A 22,630-nucleotide genomic window follows, 5' to 3' on the forward strand; every position below is an offset into this window, starting at 1 on the left:
GTGCTCCCTCAGATGATTGGGTCAGATTTTAATTTATGTGTTTCTTCAACTAACTTTGTGCCTTTCAGCATCACCTAGAGGCTGTTTATACTATAGGGTTGGATTCCTAATGTTTGTGTAGGACCCCGCGTTGTCTAGCAAAACTTTGCACTCCAATCACCGGATTTTAAGACACACGGTAAATCGCTCCTATATTTTTCATTATGTTGGGCCACAGGACAAATCCTCACTACAATGGGAGGAAGTACATTTTAATGCATATTCATTTCGGCTCTAAACGATTTGAACATGCATGTAAATCATGAAAGAATGGCTGATTTGCTTTTAGTTTTTTTGGTGCAAAGCTACTTCAATTAGCCCCTTTCTTTACATGTTAACAGATATAAATGAATGTGAAGCCGTGAATGACTGCAGAGATGATGAAATGTGCTGGAATTATTATGGAGGATTTCGCTGCTACCCAAGAAATCCTTGTCAAGAACCCTACAGTCTCATGTCTGAGAAGTGAGTATGCTGCATACTTTGGCCATGGGCTCCATAAGCTTTAATGAGGTACTGATTCCAAGTTTGTCAGAATGAAGGTGGTATTAATCACACCCGATAAGTAACAATATCCTACAGTGCACTGTTTATCAGGTGCAATGTAAATGTAAATGTAAATTTGATATTTGTATAGCGCACTACTCACCGCAAGGGTCTCAAGGCGCTTGTACGAATACCGCTGTGGAACCCATCCTGGCTTTCCCTGTGAGGTGTCCACTCCTGGGCACCCCCAAGGTGGAGGCCAGGCATCCTTAGCGTTGTGGGGGCCATTGTGGAGATTAAGCAAGCTATAAAAAGCACATGTTCTGAGTGTTTGGGGAATAGCATGTGTATTTTGTTACTCAACACACCAAAATCTGCATAGTACGGTAAATGCCATACACTTTTCCTCTGTTAAATTGTGTCAGGTTTGATCTGCGGAAATTTAATGAAAGATAAGGGATTTAATGCACACAGTAAACACCACTCAACTTGCGTTTCAGTCCAAAAAGGGATGTGCACAGCAGTCAGAGAATTCTGACCAACTTGGAATCAGCCTTGTTTGTAGCATGAGATTCGTGTTCAATCTCAATATAATTTCCCATTTTTCAGTCGTTGTGTTTGCGGCATGTCAAATCCATTGTGCAGAGACCTTCCATACTCAATCGTCTATAAGTATATGAGCATCCGTTCAGACCGATCTGTGCCATCTGACATCTTCCAAATCCAAGCAACAACCATCTATGCCAACACCATCAACACTTTCCGAATCAAGTCTGGAAATGAAAATGGAGATTTCTACCTTAGGGTGAGTAGTTTCTGTGTCTGTGTTTGTTTGTTGTCCTTTCTTAAAGCGTTGATTACATTACAGTAGACAGTTCTCCTGTAAAAGTTTTTACTGGGGATGCAAGACAGCCCTGCATTTCTTTTATTGCAAGCCCTAAATCCGACTGAGGCCTGCATTTCTTTTATTGCAAGCCCTAAATCCGACTGAGCAACCCAGCGTAAGGTACGATCCCAACCCTTCCAGCAGGCTGTCGGGTGAATAAGCCCCAACAAAATTTTGGGCTAAAATGTACTTACAACACAATTTATCACATTAATTGTATTTTAATCAAAATAATTTTATAGGCATTTATAAATGAGAATTAATTAAATATTCCAGAACCCCAGAATGTAAAGTGATGTAGCCTAGTAATGTCCTAGCAGTTATAGCTCCATCTTCGAGCCATTTTCTGTAGCGGCCCTGTATCTAAAGATGTGTAACCTGCCTCAGCATGTATAGCTACATAGTCAGGCCTATTTTCACACTGTTGCAAAATGAAAGGCATCGTAACCTCACCGGTATTGCCACAGCGTGTATAGCTCCATAGTCAAGCCATGTTCTACAACACATTAGTATGTAAAGCACTATAGCCACACCTCTAGTTATATCCTATGTAAAGCACTTTTACTAGGCATGTATTCAGAGTCACACTGTTACAGGGAAAACAAGGGCATTCTTGGCGGGCTGACCTGGAAGTAACATGGACACCACGTACTAGTAGCAGCAGGGAATTGATGAGACAAGAGAAAATGGAAACCCTATTACCAAGGAGAGCAAGGCGGGAAAGGCTGATGGAAGATGCCGGCACGAGAAAGGGGGGGGGGGGGACATGCGCATACTGCAGGCAACGTATGGGAGGGACACTAGGACGAGGACTGGAACTAGGTCATTTACGTTGCTTAGATTCCGATACCTGGTAGAAAGTCGAAGACACTGAACCTATACTCCATGCCAAACTTGCACTCTGACAGAGCCGGGGAAAATGTTCCCCTCAGGGTGCTCTGTGGATGAGCCACAACCTCTGAGGGAAGACTATTACTAGCAGTCTGGATTACTGGTTGGGAGTCCAAGAGAAATCTGGACAGAAAAGCATAAAGACAACAAATAATTATCACAGGGATGAAGACAATTGCCAGGCAACAGAAGAATAAGGGTCATTCATACTTTCTTTTCAAACTTATTTACATTTATTATTTACAATATTTGGTGAACATATAATGAGACATTAGCAACAGATAAAAACCTAAGGGTTAGAATGAGGAAAAGAGTAAGACAATTTAAAGAAAATGCTATAAAACTAGAAGTTTAGAGATAGACTGGCAAAGCGATTGTCCGATATGTTGGCAAAAAAGAACATTTCCAGAAATAAATAAAAGATCACAGAAAAGAAGGCCATTTGCTGATGTCGTTACTTCTTCAATCCACTATAGAAGGAGTCAGAAGTGAGGTCTGCAGGCCAAGATTGAGGCAATAATTCAATAGCTGGCAGAAGGTCAGAGACATTTACAGCTCACCTGTTGAACAACAATCTCAAACCTCGTAACTAGAGAGGACACTTTCCTAGAATGCACTAAAGACACAAACAGTTTGGTTGGCATAGAACTTAAAAGCTCAAGACTACTCCATTGTTGGCAGATTCGAATGAATGGAATGTTCGCGTTCATCCAAGCGTCCCAGCTTCTGTGGGAGAGGTTTGTTCATTTTTCTGTACCAATTTTGAAAGAATAGCCTAGAACTACATAATTACTTACCAGTAATCTCCATTTCTCTGATTCGGAGTCCTCCTCATCCCTGTCCTTACGATATGTGGCTTGGGATGAGGAGGGCGAGATGAGGAGGTAATGACACAATTTCTTGCTGGTGATCATCATTACCCAGATTCAAGGTCCTCCTCGTCCCAGCCCACATGTCATAAGGACTAGGTTGAGGAGTACTAGATGAGGAGGTAATGCGCCCTGGCTGACAGAATTTTGAGCCAATACAGCCTCCACTTGTAAACTACAAACAGCTTGTCAAGTGGCTAATCCATTAGGAACCACCCCTTATGAATATTTGTAATCTTCAATATTAGAACAAGTAAGTGTGGAAGAGGAAAGTTACAAGGTGAATTTCAGAGTGGAAGGTGGAATCCTAGAGAAAGCCTGTGAGCTCTCTATTTCTGGATGAAGGGTCTCAGTGAAACTCAGCGTCATTCCGTAAATATCACTACAGAAGCTATAAAAAACAAAGTGATTTTGGCTCAGTTCTTTGAAGCCTTACCTGTAAAAATCCATTGGTGTCTGAAGTAACATCCCAATATAGAACTTAGGATCTCCTTACGAGTCTGGTGATCCACGGACTGCCAGACTCGCGTGGGGCATGATGATGGCAGTCTTCTGACCACCCTATTACGACCAGGAAGGTTGGGCCGCTCTAGGACCACCACAACTGCCAGGGATCAGAGATCCCTGGTGGTGGAGATGGTCTTGAGGCTATAATATGCTTGACAGGGCATCTGCAGCCCTGCCAAGCATGTTGCGAGTTTCCTCACCACCACACTTTACATTGCGGTGCAACTGCCATGAAAAGTGTGATAGTGAGGAAACAAAGGGGACCTTACAGGGCCCGCTTGTGCTTCTGCGCCGTGGGGTGCATGCAGGGGGCACATGTTATGCCCCCCCCTGTGTGCATGCACCCTAGTACCTGCACAGCAAGGACTGCAACAGTCCATGCCATGCAGGTACTGATTTTGGCGTTCCCATTGTGGTGCCTATTTTATAGGCACCGCCGTGGAACGCCAAAGAACTGCCCACCAGACAGGAGGAAACTCCAAATCTGTCAGATGGTTCAACCGCAGGATTGGAGGTGCGGGAGTGGGGTGGTCCCGCTCCCGCACCACCAAACTCGTAATGAGGTCCTTAGTGCTTTGGAAGGCAGAGGAAGCTTATATTAAAAAATGCTGTTCTTTGCATGAAAATGTCCTTAACAATAGAAAGATAATGGAAGAAAACATGGCTAAGACCCAACAGAATCAACAGAGACAGTACAATATGGTGATCAAATTGAAGAGTTTCAGCCAGGATATTTTGTATCACTACTGTTATCAACATCAGCAAATAAAATGCTAGGACACTGGTTGGAGCTCTGCAAGTTTTTGGAGCTTATCAATAAAATAACATATAAACTTGATTTATCATAGAAAAGAAAAAAATCACTGATATGCCATGTTAACCAATATACAAAATGGGAAGGATCTGATCCTTCCACAAACAATGCATTCATATTAGGTAATGTAGAGTATTGTCTTTCAATTCTGAGGGAACTGAGAATCCTCTATCCATTCCTGAAACGTTAGCACAGGTTGCTCTCTGCCAACTATGTTGGCTGATGCGGCAGAAGTGATGAGAGCTAAAAAGAAAATCTATATGCTTTTCTCCGTGAGTCCAGGTTTAATTCACTTAGTAAAACATGAAATAGTTACTGAAGCTAATAAGATAAGAATTGAATTTAGAAAACCTTTAATCTTCCCATTAAAATTAAAATTCTGAATGTTTTGCATTTGTTTGTGAAATAAATAAAATATTTCATAATTTAGATATTTTTGGGATGAATGCTTGTTTTCTGTATTGTGTGTGTATTTTTTGCATTTCAGACCATCGAAAATGCTTCCTCGACTTTCAGTAATGACTCAGTGAGGGTTCTCGGATTCCAAAAATGATTCAGTAGGGACCCCAGAGTTCCAGTAATGGTAAAGTGGGGGGTCTACAAAAGTCAAAATGTTAAAAACCACAGCTATAGACCAATATTATAGACCCTCTAAGAGTGGATAGAGTTCACGTATTGTGTTTGTCCCAAAATCTGATGGTTTCATGTGATTTGCATCATCTTTAGGCAACCAAACTCCATATTGCATTTTGATGCATGCCAAACCTACATTGATGAATTCATAGAGCAGTTAGGATCAGTTGTATCGTTATCCCTTATAAAAGATTACTAGCAAATTCCTGTGGCATTATAAGGTTAGGCAGAATGCTAACTTGTTCACTCTTGCCAGACTCTGTCAATTCTGGGTTCTTCCTTTTAGCTTGCATGGATCACACTTTACCTTCCAGAGCTTTATGAATCAAATCGTACAATCCCAAAAAGAACATGCCGCTGCATATCTCAATGATATTGTGATCTGCAACAAGGACTGGACTTCACATCTGCAACATTTAAGTAAAGTATTCAGATTCCTCAAAGAAGCTGGCCTACAAGCAAATCCAAAGGAGCCTTCTAGCTTGAAGTGCTTAGGATATTCATCAGAAAATAAAGTCAATCCCAGGAGGAAAAAAAACGGCTACCATCCAACAAGTACCTTTTACAGACTCATAAAAACTCTCCATTCCGTTTTGAGAAGATTTATACCTTATTTTGCTACTGAAGCAGTTACTCTCAATGACCTACGGAAGAAATCAACTTCAATGAAAATTAGGAAACCCACTGTAGCTGTTATTCATGATTTTGAATCCTTATAAACATACATGTCCCATCCAGTATTAAGTTGCCCTGACTTTGCAAAGACTTTTCATGTGTAGACGGAGATGGACTAGGAGCAGGGCTGGCAGAACCATGACCATAAGGAGTGGACTGGCCTACGTCCATTAGCCAGAAATTACTTCCAAAGGAGAGGAAGTACTCAACCAGGAAGAAAGAAGGTTTAGCTGTAAATTGGTCAACTGCAATGCTATTTGTTAGTAAGATAATTTCATCTTTACACAAACCATGCATCCTTGACATGGCTATACCGCAAAAGAAGAGTCAAATCTTATTTATGATGGTTTATGGCATTACAACCATGTTCTTTCAAAACAATACACTAAGCAGGTAGACTGCAAACGAACAGTGTTTTTTTTGTGTACAGGTATCTTATTTATTCACTCAAGTGGTTAAACCCTGTGGAAGTGGTTTGTGACAGGGAAAAAGCCCCTCGTCTATATGGTGCCCTGCAAAGGAAGAAACAGGGAACACTGCATTACGGAAGCAGCAGGAAGGGAGGAAATAGCAATATTATTTCCAGGATGGGGAAGTAGAGAAAAGACTGACGGGAAGAGGTTGATGCGAGAAGGGCGGAAGACACGCCCAGACTGGAGGGAACGGATGAGAGGGACGCCGGGACAAGGAGTGAATTCGGATTGGTTTCTGGGCCACAATAACAATGCTTGGAAGAAAGCCAGAGACGCAAACCTTCGTTCTATGCCGAACCTGCACTCCGTCACCAGAGTCACAATCCATTTTCCCTCTTAGGGCCCATTTACGAGTCTGATGGTCCAAGGACCTCCAGAATTGTGGATGCGTGGCAGTGGCGGTCCAGCCACTGCCCCAACGGCGGTCCAACCGCCCCATTATGACTTGGGCGGTCAGACCGCCATCAGACCGTCAACGCTGCCAGAGAACCACCACACCCTAGAGGTGGTGCGGCGGTCCTGAGGCCGCAAAATGCTTGGTGAGACCGCCTTGTCACATTTTCATATAAACATATTACCAGTGCACGGCTGAGTGGAGCTATTACATTAAGTTTGCCACTTGTGGCGGATATGTTACACACACCCCTGAATAGGTGTATTGACTCACTGATTTATCCCATTATAATTGCAACTTGTTTTTTATATGTATTTACTAACAATTTTCTGCAGTAAGTGCAGTGGTCCAATTAACTCTTTAGGCACTCATTATGAGCGGCCCTAAATAATTTCCCTTATTGTCCAACTCAGAATTACCGTTACCAGGGGTCCTTGTAATTTCTAGGTTTGGAAATAATGTGGATTACAAGATTTTTGAGGAATAACATGTACAAATCGGTATTCCCATGCCGATTCCCGGCTGTTTTCTCCTAGTATTTCAATGGAGAGTTTTTCTGCTTTTGGGGCATTAATGGCATTACACTTTGTGACCTACAGGACAAACATAGACTCTACCAGAAGCTCCACGAACTCACAGTTTTCCAGTGCTTAATTTGGGGTGGTGGTTGCCGGTGGGACACTCATTTTAGGGACCAGCACTTCCTTTTCTTCAACAACCTTTGATTCAGAGCAAGAGAGAGAAAAACACAACAGGGGAAAAGAAAGAAAAAGACGGAAAAACTGTGACAAAGGGAGAGCGCAAGGATGAAATAGAACCTGCAAGAGTGAGACGAAGTGTTAGAGAGTATCTTTAGGCGATTAAAGATGCCTATGGTGGAAGCAAGACTACACAACCTTGGTACTCGGCACAACAAACTTTGTAGTCTTGGACTTCTGGGCCCCAGCACTTATTTGATTATAAATTAAGCACTGCAGTTTTCACCTGAAGGCTACAGAGATCTACGCAATACGCATATTTCCTCTACTGTACTATAGCCCAAAGATTTACTAGTGACCTGAAGATTAAATATAGTATTTTGCAATAGTTACCTTAGTCTCAACTGGTGTCACATTTACATTATATTATTCTATCCTGTAGCAGATAGTACTTTTAAATACTTCTGGTAGTTTTGTTCAAATTTGTGTACTTTTGGCTTTACTCTCTTTAGTTCGTTTTCAGTCTGCTGTCCCTTCTTCCATGCATTCGCTGATTTCAGTTAGTTTATCTTTTTAATGTCTGTTGATTTCTCTCTTATTAAAATTTTCCTTTTATCTATTGTTTCCTGTTATACATGTCCTGTTCTGTCTCCTTCTGTGTTTTTTTGTTGGGTTGTTTCTCTTCTAGTTTTTTTTACTTTTCTGTTCAAATTTCCTAGCTCTGTAATTTTCTCAGCATTTTACCCTTTTCTGTTTTTCCACTGTTGCTTTCTCCTACCCTTCTCTGCTTCTTTGTTACTTTCTTCGTCTCTGTCCGATTTCACAAGCATTTCTCTCTTTCCCTGTCACTTTTGTTTCTCCCTCCATGCCTAAACAAGCACAGATGAAGCAGAATGATCTTCATGCATCATGCTTGTCTTACATATCAAAGATTTTAAAAAACTACAGACTTTACAAAAGGTTCCTGCAACATATGCAACGTGCAAATATTAAAGCAACGTTAATGTACTGTCCTGCATTAGCTGCCCAGAAAATGCTCAGAACTAAATATCTTGATGTGAAAACAAATTAAGTGGAAAGGGCAGAAGAAATAAAGCCTTCTTGCTACTTCAAAACTGTAACTATCCCCAGTATGAATTAGGGTGAAGAAATTTGGGGTGGAGGATGGAGAAAAGGGAAAAGGGGTAGAGAGAAAGAAAATAAAAGGAAAAGGGTAATCATTTGGAATGAAATACTAGTAATGACTGGACTATTCAGCTTAAACCAGTTTCCTTTCAATAATGTAAATGGTCCCTGTTAGACTTGGCATCTTTGGCGTGGTTTCCCTTGACCTTTTGCCTCTACTTCCTGTATTTTTGATGCTGTGCTGGATTTCGTTTTTGCTGGCTTAGATGCTTCGCGCACTTTGCCAGTGCTGATCAGTGTCAAAGTGCAAGTGCAAGTGCAAGTGCTCCCTGTCTCCCTGATTGGCATATTTGATTTAGTGGTAAGCCCCTAGTAAAGTGCACTGAGTGTGCCAAGGCCTGTAAATCCCTTAATAGTTGTGAATAAAACCATATGAGCTAACCATTGCTGTAGTAAACAAGATAACTGGTATGGTAATTGAAGCGTATAATCTTCTAATATGTAAGATCCCACCGTCGTGACAGACAGTGGATACACAGTGAGCCTATTACCACGTGTGGTGAAGAAGTGTGCCAAGATCCAACGTTAAGAATTATGTGAGTAACCCAACACTATAACTGTGTCATTGAAAAAAGTTACAAGAAGCAGGAGAGTTCCAGTTTGTCATTAAGACCTTTGGGAATGAGGGTATTTAAAATCGTTTCCAGTGAATTTCACGTTGGGTTAAGAACTTTGACATATCTCTGTCTACCTGTGACTTCACCACCTCTACAATGGTGAACCTCAACTGGGCTATTGTGTGATTGTGTTCATTCCAGTTGGTGGTCAGAGGTGAACTAGTGGTCTTCGTTCTTATCCGGTTTTTGTGTTTAGTGATGCAGGTACGGAGTATTCTTTCAGTTTTGCCAAAATAGAATAGGCAGTATGGGCATGGGCATTTGATGACGTAAATGACATTCTGTCCATTGCAATCTGCAATGGACAGAGTCCAGTCCAGCCAACACCTGGTTGACCAACCTCTGAAAGGTGGCAGGGGCATTCTTCATCCCAAAGGGCATCACCCGGAACTGGTAGTGCCCATCTGGTGTGGAGAATGCTGACCTCTCTTTTGCCCCATCGGTCAAGGCGATCTGCCAGTACCCAGATGTTAAGTCAAACGTGCTGAGGTACCGTGCAGCCCCTAGCCGATCTATGAGCTCATCAGCTCTGGGGATGGGGTGTGCATCAGTCCTGGTGACTGCATTGAGCCCTCGGTAGTCCACACAGAACCGGAGTTCGGATGTGGCACCCGGCGTGGCAGCCTTTGGGACCAAGACCACTGGGCTGGCCCAAGGACTGCTAGAGGACTCAATTACCCCCAGCGCAAGCATCTTGGAGACCTCTTCCTTGATGCAAGCCCTTATCCTGTCAGTCACTCTGTAGGCCTTGTGCCTCACAGGTGTACTGTCCCCAGTGTCCACCTCATGGACGCACCAGTGACACCCGGAACCAGGGAGAACAGATCAGAAAACTGTCCCAGCAACTGGTGGCAGTCATTCTGTTGCTCAGGGGTCAGGGTGGAAGAGAGGTTGACACCATCCACTGACCCATCTTGCTCTCTGGCTCACAGGAGGTCAGGAAGAGGCTCGGTCTCCTCCTCCATCCCAGCATCTGTTGCCAAGAGCATGCCCACTTGGGACCTCTCCAAGTGGGGCTTCAGGCGGTTGACATGCAGGACCCTCAAGGGGTTCCTGGAAGACCGCAAGTCCACCAAGTAGGTAACCGGACTCTTGCGCTCCACAACCTCAAAGGGGCCGGTCCACTTATCCTGGAGCGCACAGGGCTCCACGGGGGCCATGACCCACACCTTCTGTACCACCGCTTCATCTTCTCCTGGCTGGTTTCCAGATTCGCCTCAGCGAGTTGTCTGAAACGCCTAGTCTGGTTCCTAAAGGCCAGCATGTAGCTATATACATCCTGGGGAGGTTTCCTGGGAGATTGCTCCCAGCCTTCTTTGACCAGACTTAGAGGTCCTCTTACGGGGTGACCATAGAGAAGCTCAAAGGGACTGAACTCTAGAGATTTCTGTGGCACCTCACGGTAAGCAAAGAGCAGGCATGGTAAGAGGACGTCTCATTTATGCCTCATGGGTTCCTCAAGACCCATTATCATGCCTTTAAGGGTTCGGTTGAATCTCTCAACCAACCCGTTTCCTTGGGGGTGGTAAGGAGTGGTGAACTTATAGGTTACACCACACTCCTGCCACAGGGACTTCATATACTTGGAAATAAAGTTGGTTCCCCGGTCAGACACTACCTCGCGAGGGAATCCCACTCGGGAGAAAATTCCCATCAGTGCTTGTCCCACCACGGGGGCCGTCACTGTCCTCAGAGGTATGGCTTCCGGGTACCGGGCGGCATGGTCCACCAAGACCAGGATGAACCTGTTGCCCATGGCTGTCTTGGGGTCCAGTGGCCCCACAATGTCAATACCCACCCGCTCAAAGGGGGTGCTGACTACAGGGAAGGGCTGGAGAGGAGCCTTGCGCTTCCTCCCACTCTTACCACTTGCCTGGCAAGTCTGACATGTCCTGCAGTGAGTGTCTGAACTCCTGCGCATTTGGGGCCAATAAAAATGCGTGACAATCCTTTCAAAGGTGTTGTCCTGCCCCAAATGTCCTGCCAATGGAACGTCATGAGCCAGCCCCAGTAGGAAGGCTCTGAAGCGCTGGGGTACCACCCGCACACGGTCGGACCCAGGCTCAACAACCTTAGGCTCTTTATACAGGAGGGCATTCTCCCAGTAGATCCAATGTGATCCTGACTGATCACCTGCTGCCTGGTCTGCAGCCTGTTGCCGCAGACCCACAAGAGAAGGGCTTTCTTTCTGCTCCTTGCAGAATTCCTCCCTGGAGGGGCCTCCTTCTTGCTGCCAATGGGTCAGCTCAGGCAGGTTCCCCAATTCGGCTACCTGTTCCCCTGTAGGCTCCAGGGCATGCCCCTCAGGGTCTGCTCCCACCTGGACCGTGGGAACTTCGGGGGCCGGTTTCCCACGCCCCCTGACTCTACTCTTGACGGCAGGTACCTGGGCCTCCCTCTCAGGCTCCAGGTCCACTTGAGCACCTTTACTCGCTGCCATTGACCGGGTGGTCACACACGCCCAGTCAGGCATACCCAACATTTCTAAATGTGCATTCTGCTCCACCTTTGCCCAAGGTGAGCTCTCCAAGTCATTCCCTAACAAACAGTCAACAGGCATGGCGGGCCTCACAGCTACCTGAAGAGTACCAGAGACCCCCCCCCCCCACCTCAAAGGGAACCTGAGCCACCTTGCAGCTGAGCTCAATGGGGCTTGGTTGCATTTAGAGTAGTGGGAGGAGATATCCTTGTACTTGAATAGGGCCTGTCTCCCTTGCACAATGCTGTCTCCACTCCATGTGGTCATACTGCACCAGTGAAGACAGAACTGGTTTGGACTGGGTTCAGAGACCCATGCACAAAGAGAACTAAGACAAAATGGGATATAAGTAGTAGACCTTAAATCCCAGAATTTTAGATCACTTCTGGAGTCAAGGAACCTTTGCCAAGGAGAAGAGCTGTGAGGAGGAGTACTGCCCTTTTGCTGTGTGATGTGTGGGGTTGGCCTGCAGTTGCCGTTTTCACCAAAAAAGGACAAAGACTGGAACTTTGCTGTGAACCTGTTTGAAGAACACTCTCCAAGGGTGTGTGCTGGCCTCCTATTCTGAAGACTCAGGGACACAAAGACTTCACCCCAACCTCCCCTGAACTCTGCTGCTGAGAGTTCTGGCCTGTCAGGAGGCCCCTATTCAAGTTCTGGGCCTCTGGAGGTTGTTCCTGCTGTTGGGAGCTGGAAGAAACCTGAAGAACAGAGAAAATTGATGCATCGCTCTTCTTGCGGCAGTTTTCCCGATGCAGCACCGCTGTGAGAGAAGAATCTCTACACACTGCCGTGCCGCTGCAGAGGCGACGCAGCACCTGTGGCGGCTGTAAAAACCAACGCATCGTGGGATGATGGTGAAGAAACCGACTCAGCACTGCTTTCCACCTCCACATCGATCGTCCACGAATCGCACCTGTGCGGCAAGTTTTCCTGATGCATCACCCACGGACCAGAACCGTCTTGGAGTGGACGCATTACTTCACCCTACAAGCCGGATTTGATGCATCACCTCTCCAAGGACTCAGAAACTGACGCACTTCTTTGTTTCTCGACACTTCCCATCTCTGCGGCTGTTTGGCCTTGTGAATTTTGTAGAGATACTTTGTGTAGAATTACGTATCAATAGTTTTCTATGTATCCAGTTACTTGAAACCTTTGAAAAGTCATATTCTTATTGCATGTATAGTGGATTTTTGTCGTTTTGGTCTTGTTGAGTTTAGAGTTTCTAAACTGGTGTGGTGTCCATTTGTGGCGTTATCATGGAATTACTGTGTATTTAGAGTACAAATACTTTACACATTGCCTTTGGGATAAGTCTGTCTGCTCATGCCAAGCTACCCAGGGGGGTGAGCAGGGGTTATCTAAAGTGTGTATCCCCCTTACCCTGACTAGAAGTAAGGGTTCCTATTTGGACAAAGGTACCTACCTCGGCCAACTAGAGACTAAGGGTGGGCGACAATTCCCGTTCCACTCGCGGAACTTGCGAAATTTGGACATTTTTGCGTTCCGCGCGGAACGCGAAAATGTCGAAACTTCCGTGATCCGCGGCGGAACGGAAATATGCAGGGCAGGATTCATTCTGGCACGATGCTTCTGTCATTAAACCTCAACAGGAAGCACTTACAGAAATAAATAAAGCAGGTGCCCGAGTTGAAGGTCAAATTCAGTAACGCATTAATCAGCACAAAAGATTCGTGAGCACGGTGGAGGCTAGGCAAATGTGCTTTCTCCCCATATCTACCGTCAACAATTTGCTGTAATCCTTGATGGAGGTCTGTGCAGCCATGAGTTTCTCGAGCGCAATCCCCGTGTAGTTCCTGACACCAGGAGGTTCTGTCTCCTCATCTGCTGCTCTGGTCGGTCTCTAGACTCTGACCCTTTATAAACAAGAGGCATGTGAACTGCATGGAAGCCCCGCCCGTTTGGCCCCAGCCCACACACCAGCGGTGTGCAACATCTTCCCGCCCTTTCCCCACTATGATGGACAGCTCATTCGACGGACCCTGGCGCCCATCGGCGCGGTGGCAAAAGTTACAGACACACATGGTCGCTGGAGACAACTCTTCTGGTCCTTTACGCAACTGTAGTGTAGGAAAAGCACTATACATTTACCCACCGAGGTAGCACTTACTGATTAGCCAGTAGAAAGTACTCCAGTTGAGTAGAGGTATTGCACAAAACGGTGGCATCTTCTTGGATAAATATGCAGGTCAGGATTCCTTCTGGCACGATGCTCCTGTCACAAAAATTAAACTTCAACAGGAAGCACTTACAGATATAAATAAAGCAGGTGCCCGAGTTGAAGGTCAAATTCAGTAACGCATTAATCAGCACAAAAGATTCGTGAGCAGGGTGGAGGGTAGGCAGGTGTGCTTTCTCCCCATATCTACCATCAACAATTTGCTGTAATCCTTGATGGAGGTCTGTGCACCCATGATTTTCTCGACTGCAATCCCTGTATAGTTCCTGACACCAGGAGGTTCTGTCTCCTCATCTGCTGCTCTGATCGGTCTCTGGCCCTTTATAAACAAGATCTACAACAAACAAATGATGGACGGAATGCTGACAATGCAGACATTCTCCCCCAGTCAAGAGATCTGGGTTAAATCCATCGTTCTTTTACCCACTACGCCACCCCAGTTCAGACATGGCCATATGCAAATCAGTCTTGACCCTGTGCCTCATGGGAACAGTCCAGCCCGAACTGCCAAGCCATGTCTTCCCTGGACCGGAATCAAGCATCCTAGGACCGGTTTCTGGCTATCAGCCGTCATCAGCCAGGATAGCTTGACTCCAGTGGCGTAGTGAGCACGGGTCCCACGTCTGGGAATACCCATCCCACTTAGGGCGAAAAGCGTTACAACAAACAAATGATGGACGGAATGCTGACAATGCAGACATTCTCCCCCAGTCAAGAGATCTGGGTTAAATCCATCGTTCTTTTACCCACTACGCCACCCCAGTTCAGACATGGCCATATGCAAATCAGTCTTGACCCTGTGCCTCATGGGAACAGTCCAGCCCGAACTGCCAAGCCATGTCTTCCCTGGACCGGAATCAAGCATCCTAGGACCGGTTTCTGGCTATCAGCCGTCATCAGCCAGGATAGCTTGACTCCAGTGGCGTAGTGAGCACGGGTCCCACGTCTGGGAATACCCATCCCACTTAGGGCGAAAAGCGTTACAACAAACAATTTGTTGTTTTTGCATTTGTCACCCCGAGTGGGAAGGGTATGCTCAGACGTGAGTCCCTTGCTCTCCATGCCACTGGAATCAAGCTATCCTGGCTGACGAGGGCTGGAAGCCCGAAACCGGTCCTAGGATGCTTGTTTCCAGTCCAGGGAGGACCTGGCTTGGCAGTTCGGGCTGGACTGTTCCCATGAGGCACAGGGTCAAGACTGATTTGCATATGGCTGGGTTCAAACTGGAATGGCATGGTGAGCAAAAAAACGATGGATTTAGGCCCAGATCTCTGTACTGGGGTGAATGTATGACATTGTTCTGCATTCTGTCCATCATTTATTCTGTCTCCTCATCTGCTGCTCTGGTCGGTCTCTAGACTCTGACCCTTTATAAACAAGAGGCATGTGAACTGCATGGAAGCCCCGCCCGTTTGGCCCCAGCCCACACACCAGCGGTGTGCAACGTCTTCCCGCCCTTTCCCCACTATGATGGACAGCTCACTCGATGGACCCCGGCACCCGTCGGCGCGGTGGCAAAGTTACAGACACACATGGTCACGGTAGACAACTCTTCTGGCCCTTTAGCTGTAGTGTAGGAAAACGAGGTAGCACTTACTGATTAGCCAGTAGAAAGTACTCCAGTTGAGTAGAGGTATTGCACAAAACGGTGGCATCCTCTTGGGTAAATATGCAGGGCAGTATTCATTCTGGCACGATGCTCCTGTCACAAAAATTAAACCTCAACAGGAAGCACTTACATAAAGCAGGTGCCCGAGTTGAAGGTCAAATTCAGTAACGCATTAATCAGCCCAAAATCTCCGCGAGCACGCAAAATTTCGCATGTTCGCTGAGATTTTTTGCCGTTTTTCGAACTTTTGTGAAAGGCAATTTCGCAACTTCCGCCCACCCCTAGAGACCCCATTTCTAACAGTCCCTTTTAATTTTTTTGTGTCATGTAATGTTTTGGGAAATTAATCATGAATTCCAGTTGTATGTACAGTTTGTATTCTGCAATTCAGGCTTTTCTCTGTCAGTAAACGTGTTTGTTATTCTAAATGTCAGAGTTCTTAGCACAAAGTTTCTTACCAACACTGCATGATAGATGCATGATGCCATAATTGTTGGTACTTATTTCCAACATGGGGCCTGAATCCAAGTTTGTAGGGCTAGTAAATATGGGTTATTGGACCTCATAAATAAAGATACCCTTGGTTGCGGTTTTTTTCAGGTGTGATAACTAACACCTATTCAAGGGTTTAGGGGCAATAAGATGCAGGTTTCGGTGCTGAAGGCACCAAAATTAGCATAGCATAGTAAATACTGTACACTTCTTACCTGTTATATTCCTGCAAAATTTACGCACAGGGCCTAGAAGCATTCACCCTACGCTGGTACGTTCTACAAATCTCAAAGCAATTCATTTTTGTTTGCAAAATATGGAATAATTAATGTTGCTTAAATATCTATGTCCTGCAGTACTTTACATTAGCAAATGTATTGCTAGTACAATCACATTTATGCTATGTTTTATTTTACTTAATAAGTGTTTTAATATAGTCATTTGTAGTTCGTGAGCATTTCTTTTATGTTTAATTGAAATTTACCTTCTACTCTGTGGAACATTTATACTTCCTTCCCTTTATTGTGCCCACCCACCTCACCCACTGTTTATTCCGTGAATATTATTCTTAAACGGTACGGTTTCTCTCAGCTGGATATTAGTTTGTCCAAAATTGTACTGATCATCCTGTCCCATTGCCCACACGGTGGGGTGAAACACCCCCGAGTTCCCTTAATGCATGCTATATCCCATATTGCAGTCGTTTTAGGTCTCGCCTGACCTAGTGCTTGCGCTGGTGTTAGAAATGAGGGGGCTCTGGTTGACGCAGGTGTGTACCCACAACAAGCAGGGACCCTTTACTTCTTGTCAGGGCGAAGGATGACTCCCCAGAATAACCCCTGCTCACCCTCTAGGTGCGTGGCGCGAGCAGTCTAGGCTAAGTCTCAGGCGTACACGGTTAAGCAAATGCAATACACATACAGTAAACCCCTTGCATGCACCACAAACGGACACCAATCAGGAAGTATATAAAAATAAGCTTTTATGTAGATTCAGCAGATTCAAATACCAGGCCCAGTAACGATGAACTGATGGGGCCACAATTCTTAGGAATACGGTAAAGTCTCTTTGTTACGGAAAGTTCTTTAGGCGAGCACAAGGTAACTGTGGGCCTCAGCGCACTTCGTGCTGAGGCGGCGTCCGGGAAGCACACGGCAGATGACAGGAAAATCAGAACGTTGCGGACCCTGGATCCGATGCGAGCTCGCGGTCGAGTTCGTAAGTACAGTACCTTGTTTCTTGACGCGAAGGTGGGTGCCGGATTTCAGCGGCTCTTCCACAGAAGGGCGAGGCGGCGTCCGGGGCTCCCACACTTCACGATGGGGGTCTGATCTTCAGGCTCACGACAAGAGCGGGGTGTTGCAGGTGGCGGGTGAACAAAGCGGGGCAGCCGGGCACGCAGATACGTCCGGGCCGTCCGAGGCTTGGAGATGCTCACAACGCCGATTCCGGCGGGAGGGTGAAGGTGCACAGCGAGCCTCCGGCGAGCGAGGTGACAGGGGCAGCCCAGCACAGCGTAGGGGGAGCGGCTCCGATCGAGCGAGGCTCTTCCGAGGCGGGGGCGGCTAAGCAGTCCTGGTCATGGCTCAGGGAGGGACTGGGGCACGAGGGTCACAGCTCCGGCGAGGGAAAGGACACCACAGTCCAGCGGCAGGCGAGTGAAGATCAGGTAGAGCTCAATGGTCCTGGGGCTCAGTTCAGGGGGCAAGCTCAGTTTCAAGCCCTTGGAGACCGTTTTGGAAAAGCACAAGTCTTGAAAGTAAAAATAAAGCAAAGTCTTCAGCAACAGTTTCTCTTCTCCCCTTTGGCAGCAAGGTCACCACTGCAGGCCAATCCCCCAGGATAGGGACAGTCTTCCTCCTACAGCTTTCCCGGTGCCTCCTCCTCAGGCAGAGATTCTTCTTGGTCAAAAGCGGATCTAGTTTCTTAGGAGCAGGGCTCCTCCATTTATACAGCAAATCTTTTGTTCTCCCAGGCCAGGGGGTCCCTTGCCTAGTCCAGTCCGGTTTCTGAGCACTTTGTTTACGCGATGCAGGCTTCTTCTTTCAGAGTGCAGGGCAGAGTCCTCAGACGCTCCACAGGGGGCGGAGCCGGCATTGAGGTGGCAGAGCACTGTCCTATTCAGAGCCTAGGAGTACTCCTCCCACCCATCTACCTGTCGATCGTCCTATTCACCACCAGGCTACCTAGCCCTGCCCATCTGGGTTCCCCCAGCCCTGTCACTCACACCAGCCAGACATCAGATACACATCACGCAGAGGCGGGCTGAAATGTTTAGGCAAGCAAAGGCCAGCTTTCTAAAAGCGGCATTTGCAAACCCGGAATATTAAAATAAACCCTGCGAAAAGATGTACCTTATTATTCCGAGTTCAGGCATACTAAACTCGATCTCCTACCATGTTCCCTGGGTCGGTTAGGATCATAGGGTGTAACAATCCAGGCCGCCCATACTGGCCTATGGGAACAGGGTAGCCTTGCAGTAGTGAACTACAAGATGGCGGTAATTCACTACTAGGACATGCCACACATCTAGGCTTGTCCTACCTTAGGCTCACAACGCACCCTGCCCGTGGGCCTACCAGATGGGTGACTAACATGCAGCTAAGGGAAGGTTTCAGGGACCGGCAAGTGTGGGCACTTGCCAGTCAGCATGTCAGCACCAGACTGCACGCAGGTTCTGCGATGGCAGACCTTAGACGTATTTTACCGGCCGCTTCTGTGGGTGGCACAACCCGTGCTGCAAGCCCACCAGCGGTGTTTGCATTTACATGCCCTGGCACTCCTGGCGCACTTTACTGGGGTCTGATAGTAAATCAAACAATCCAATCATGGAATCCAACCAACATATACAATTTACAAGGGAGCACTCGCACCGCGACACTGGTTGGCAGTGGCACAGCGCGCTGAGCGGCCAACACCATAAAAACACATGAGGCACAGCGACAAAAAGAGGAAGGGAGACTCACGCCAAGGTGCCAGGTCTAACAGCTGGTCTGGCGAGACTTTAAGTAAGGGCTTCAAAAAATGCTACCGCCGGCTACAGCTTGCAGTGCATGTGCGCGGTCACGTGCTTGAGCAGAGGCGCCATATGGCATTCCTCATGCTCATTAAGCGCATCGCTCGCCGCGCGCTTGATCGTGATCACGATCACTTTGGCATCATTGTTATTTGGTGCAAAACGGCCTTAGTATTATGGAAGCCTAATCCTGTGGGTTTCTGCAATCTGGCATAGGAGATATGTGGTTAACAGACACTGCTTCATGCTGAAATCTTTAATGCGTTTACTTTGCAACAAAAGCCAACCTTGTGTCTCATGTTCCTTGTAGGAGTGAAGGCATAATAAAGGAAGAAGGCATAACGTCAAACATCTAGCGCCTGGAAAACCTTACACATAAGGCCTCCAATTGCCAGAGATGTGAGGAAATAGCCTATCAGAAAGCATTAATGCTTAGCAAGAGCACATATGCACGTCATGTACATATACTAAGGTGTCAATGCCCTATTTGACTATGAATCCAATGAGTATCTGTAATCCATTGCCATGTACACTGAACATTACCTTTAAAGTCACTTCAAACATTATGCCAGATACTGCTGTGATGAATTTTTTAAAAATAGGTTAAATCTCTTATCTGAGTGATGCAGTGAACCTAGCGATGATCAGATTGTCCAGTTATGTTTCTGAAAAGAATATTGTGAAATTCATATGTACCAGAGCATATTTAAGCTGTGACGTATGCCCCAGTTACAGTTCAGCATCTACAGTTCCACAATATGCCTTTCATGCCTGTTGGTGCGTCAGATGATCCCATTATGAGTTGAACTTATCGGAGTGGTCACATTGGTGCTCCATAATTGTTCAACCTTGCTCCAACTATCTGATCAGTGCATGGGATTTGACGCCTATTTACAATTAGGTTCACATATGATTTTGACTTCACCAAAACCTTTCCTCGCTGGCGAAGGCTGCCTTGGATAATAAAGCAATTTGGTTTATCGACAGGCACTACCGTTAAATAAAACATGCATTATTCAACACTGTGAACACTCCAGCAAAATCATGTAAAAGTGTGATAGCAATAAATTGCCTGTTTGTAAGTCCAACTATGGAGCCTTTGGGGGCAACCAAGTATTCTATAGTTGTTCCTGTCTTCTTAAGTCATTAGTATTAGCTGATGGAAACACTGGCATCCAAGTGCTGTAACTACTGATGGCATATATTGCCATTTTAGTGCATAGCCAATAGGTCTCGCTTTTGGGACTTTATATAAGTGTTTAGCCATGCAACAGTGGATGTTGTTGCACCAAGGATATTGTCCTGCATAACTAAATACTTATAAGGTCCTAAAAGCGAGACCTATTGGCTATGCCAATGCTTGTTAACCCTTGGATTTCTGTGGACCTCCACATAACCATTACTGGAACCTGGGCATCACCACTGAGTCATTATGGGATTCCGGGGTGCTCCACTGAGTCGTTACTGGAAGCTGGAGACTCTGGCCTAAGCATTTTCGATGATTTGATCAGCAAAACAATACGCAAAAATACATAAACAATCATTCATCAAACAAATACAGAAATAATGAAATATTTTATTTAATTCACAAACAAATGTAAAAAAAATCATCATTTTAATACAAAGGTTGAGGCGATTCTAAATTCAATTGAGGCAGCTCATCATCCATACTATATTCTGTTTGTTGCACTTGCACTGCTCTCATGAATCAATCTGAGGATACTAACCTAATTTCAAATGTTTTCATATTTACAGAATGTTTACAAATTTTCAATTGTACATTTTGCTTCTTTGATTATATAGATTGTGTTAATCTGTTAATATTATTTAACTTTCCAAGCAGTCGTGGACCCCCTGAACAGGCATCGCGGACTACCAGGGGTCCCCGGACCACAGGTTAAGAACCACTGCCATAGTGTGTGCTTTTTCAAACCATAATTTCTTTAGGCCTGGTTGAAATTTAAGTTAATGCCGGAGTAATTGGAGTGATTTTGGCTTACTCCGGTGATGCAAAATTACTGAAAATTACTTAATTATGCCTGTTTGTGTAATGTGGAGTCATTTGGGGCAAAAATTGCCTACTGAAGAGCACAGGAACAGAGTGTGTGTGGCTGCTGTCTGCTGCTCTTCCTGTTTTGTTGCATAAACTACTATTTTTTAAAGCGAAATGCTTCCTCAGTTTCATTTTAGACACAAGGTTGCATTTTGCACTAAGAAAATAGTGCTAAATGTTCCTTGCGTAAATCTGCTCAATCTTGTGTAATTTTGCTGTAATTTCAAGTATTTGCGCTACTGCAAATTACGCGAGTGACACACACCCCAAATTTTCTTGCGTTTTGTTTATTTTAAAATTGTTGTTATTCATTTTTCTGTTTTTAGCATTTTACAAATTGTAATCATTTTGGGGAGAGTTGTAGATTGGTATGAAATCCAGTATTATAATAAGGATCAGAGATTTTTGCATAATTTGTTTGAAAATGTTGTATAATCATATAAGCAACTGAATATTTTGAAGAAGTATCATGATAGAATTCCTAACTGGAATTCATGATCTCCTGTTCTAGTGTCACCTATCGAGGGTTGAGCTAGAAAATTCTTCCTTTCCTTTCAAGTTGATGGGCATGAGCACCACATCTGTAGGGCACTGCACCAGGGGCGGCTCCTCCCCACTCGTCGGAGTAGTCACGGAAAAATAGCATAATAAAACAAAATCATTTTATTTTTCTGTGACTAACTGGCTTAGGCATGCATGTAGGGCCAGGCCGGGCCATGAAGGGGAGGAGGGTTGGGCACTTAGAAGTGTGCATGTCAGTTTGGCCAGCCGTCTTAGGCTGGCCAAACCGACATGTGCACTTCTATTTCTCCAACCCAGCTGTGTTGCACAGCCAGGTTTGAGAAAAGCAGCAAGCTCCCAGACACTGATTGAGCAGCAGACTCTGTAACTCAAACCAATCCTGGCACTGCTCTCATAGCATGGTTTTCTTGAATGCTAGTGAGGATTTAAAAATGATGGCAATACCCCCACCCACCCGCCCTACCTTCCCTGTTGCACCAAAATACTGAGCAGTTTAGGTGGATCCTTCCATCCAAAAGTGGCCCAGAAAAGGTATTGAGCAAGTTTCTGAAAGACAACAGATGTCCAAGTACAAGGTCTCACATGTCGTAGATCTCAAACCAGTTTAATGGCAGAACGAGCATTGCAAAGAATTGCTTTCAGTTGAGTAGTTTTTCCCTAATATGGGCTTTCAAAAATATCATATTGTTTCAAGAGAATGGGTAGTGGGATCTGGAAAATACCTTCCTTTTCTTAAATTGGCATTATTAGGCTCTGCAAGGGAAAAGTTGTTAGAGTACATAGTCAATAGTTGAGATCTACTATATGAAAATAGGGGTCAACAAAGATAGCTGAGTGAGAGAATGTAATGCCCCGAAAGAAACCTGGGTGAAGTAGGGCATAGAGAGCAGAGGCTGGTGACATCCCTGCAACGACGGGTGCATACTGGCATAGACAAGTTTGCCTTTGGCTTAAATAGACTATTAATATATTGGAAAACTCCATGAAAGACAATAGAATGACAAAATGCCGATAATGACTGGTAGTGACTTTCTGTTCCAATATTCCAGTGTTTGGATTTCCACTTTTTTAATTGAACACATTCTACCC

General features: G+C 45.4%; 1 protein-coding gene across 1 annotated transcript in view; it reads left to right on the plus strand.

Moving 5' to 3' along the window:
• Positions 1 to 22,630, plus strand: part of EFEMP1 (EGF-like fibulin extracellular matrix protein 1) — a 472,560-nt gene that overhangs the window by 443,392 nt on the left and 6,538 nt on the right. Inside the window, exons 9-10 of the mRNA XM_085612379.1 lie at positions 381 to 504; positions 1,135 to 1,330. Coding sequence (XP_085468505.1) covers positions 381 to 504; positions 1,135 to 1,330 — 320 coding nt within the window. The remainder of the gene's footprint in view (positions 1 to 380; positions 505 to 1,134; positions 1,331 to 22,630) is intronic.

This window comes from Triturus cristatus, chromosome 6 (genome assembly GCF_964204655.1).
Source record: "Triturus cristatus chromosome 6, aTriCri1.1, whole genome shotgun sequence".
In the NCBI taxonomy this organism is placed as follows: Eukaryota; Metazoa; Chordata; class Amphibia; order Caudata; family Salamandridae; genus Triturus; species Triturus cristatus.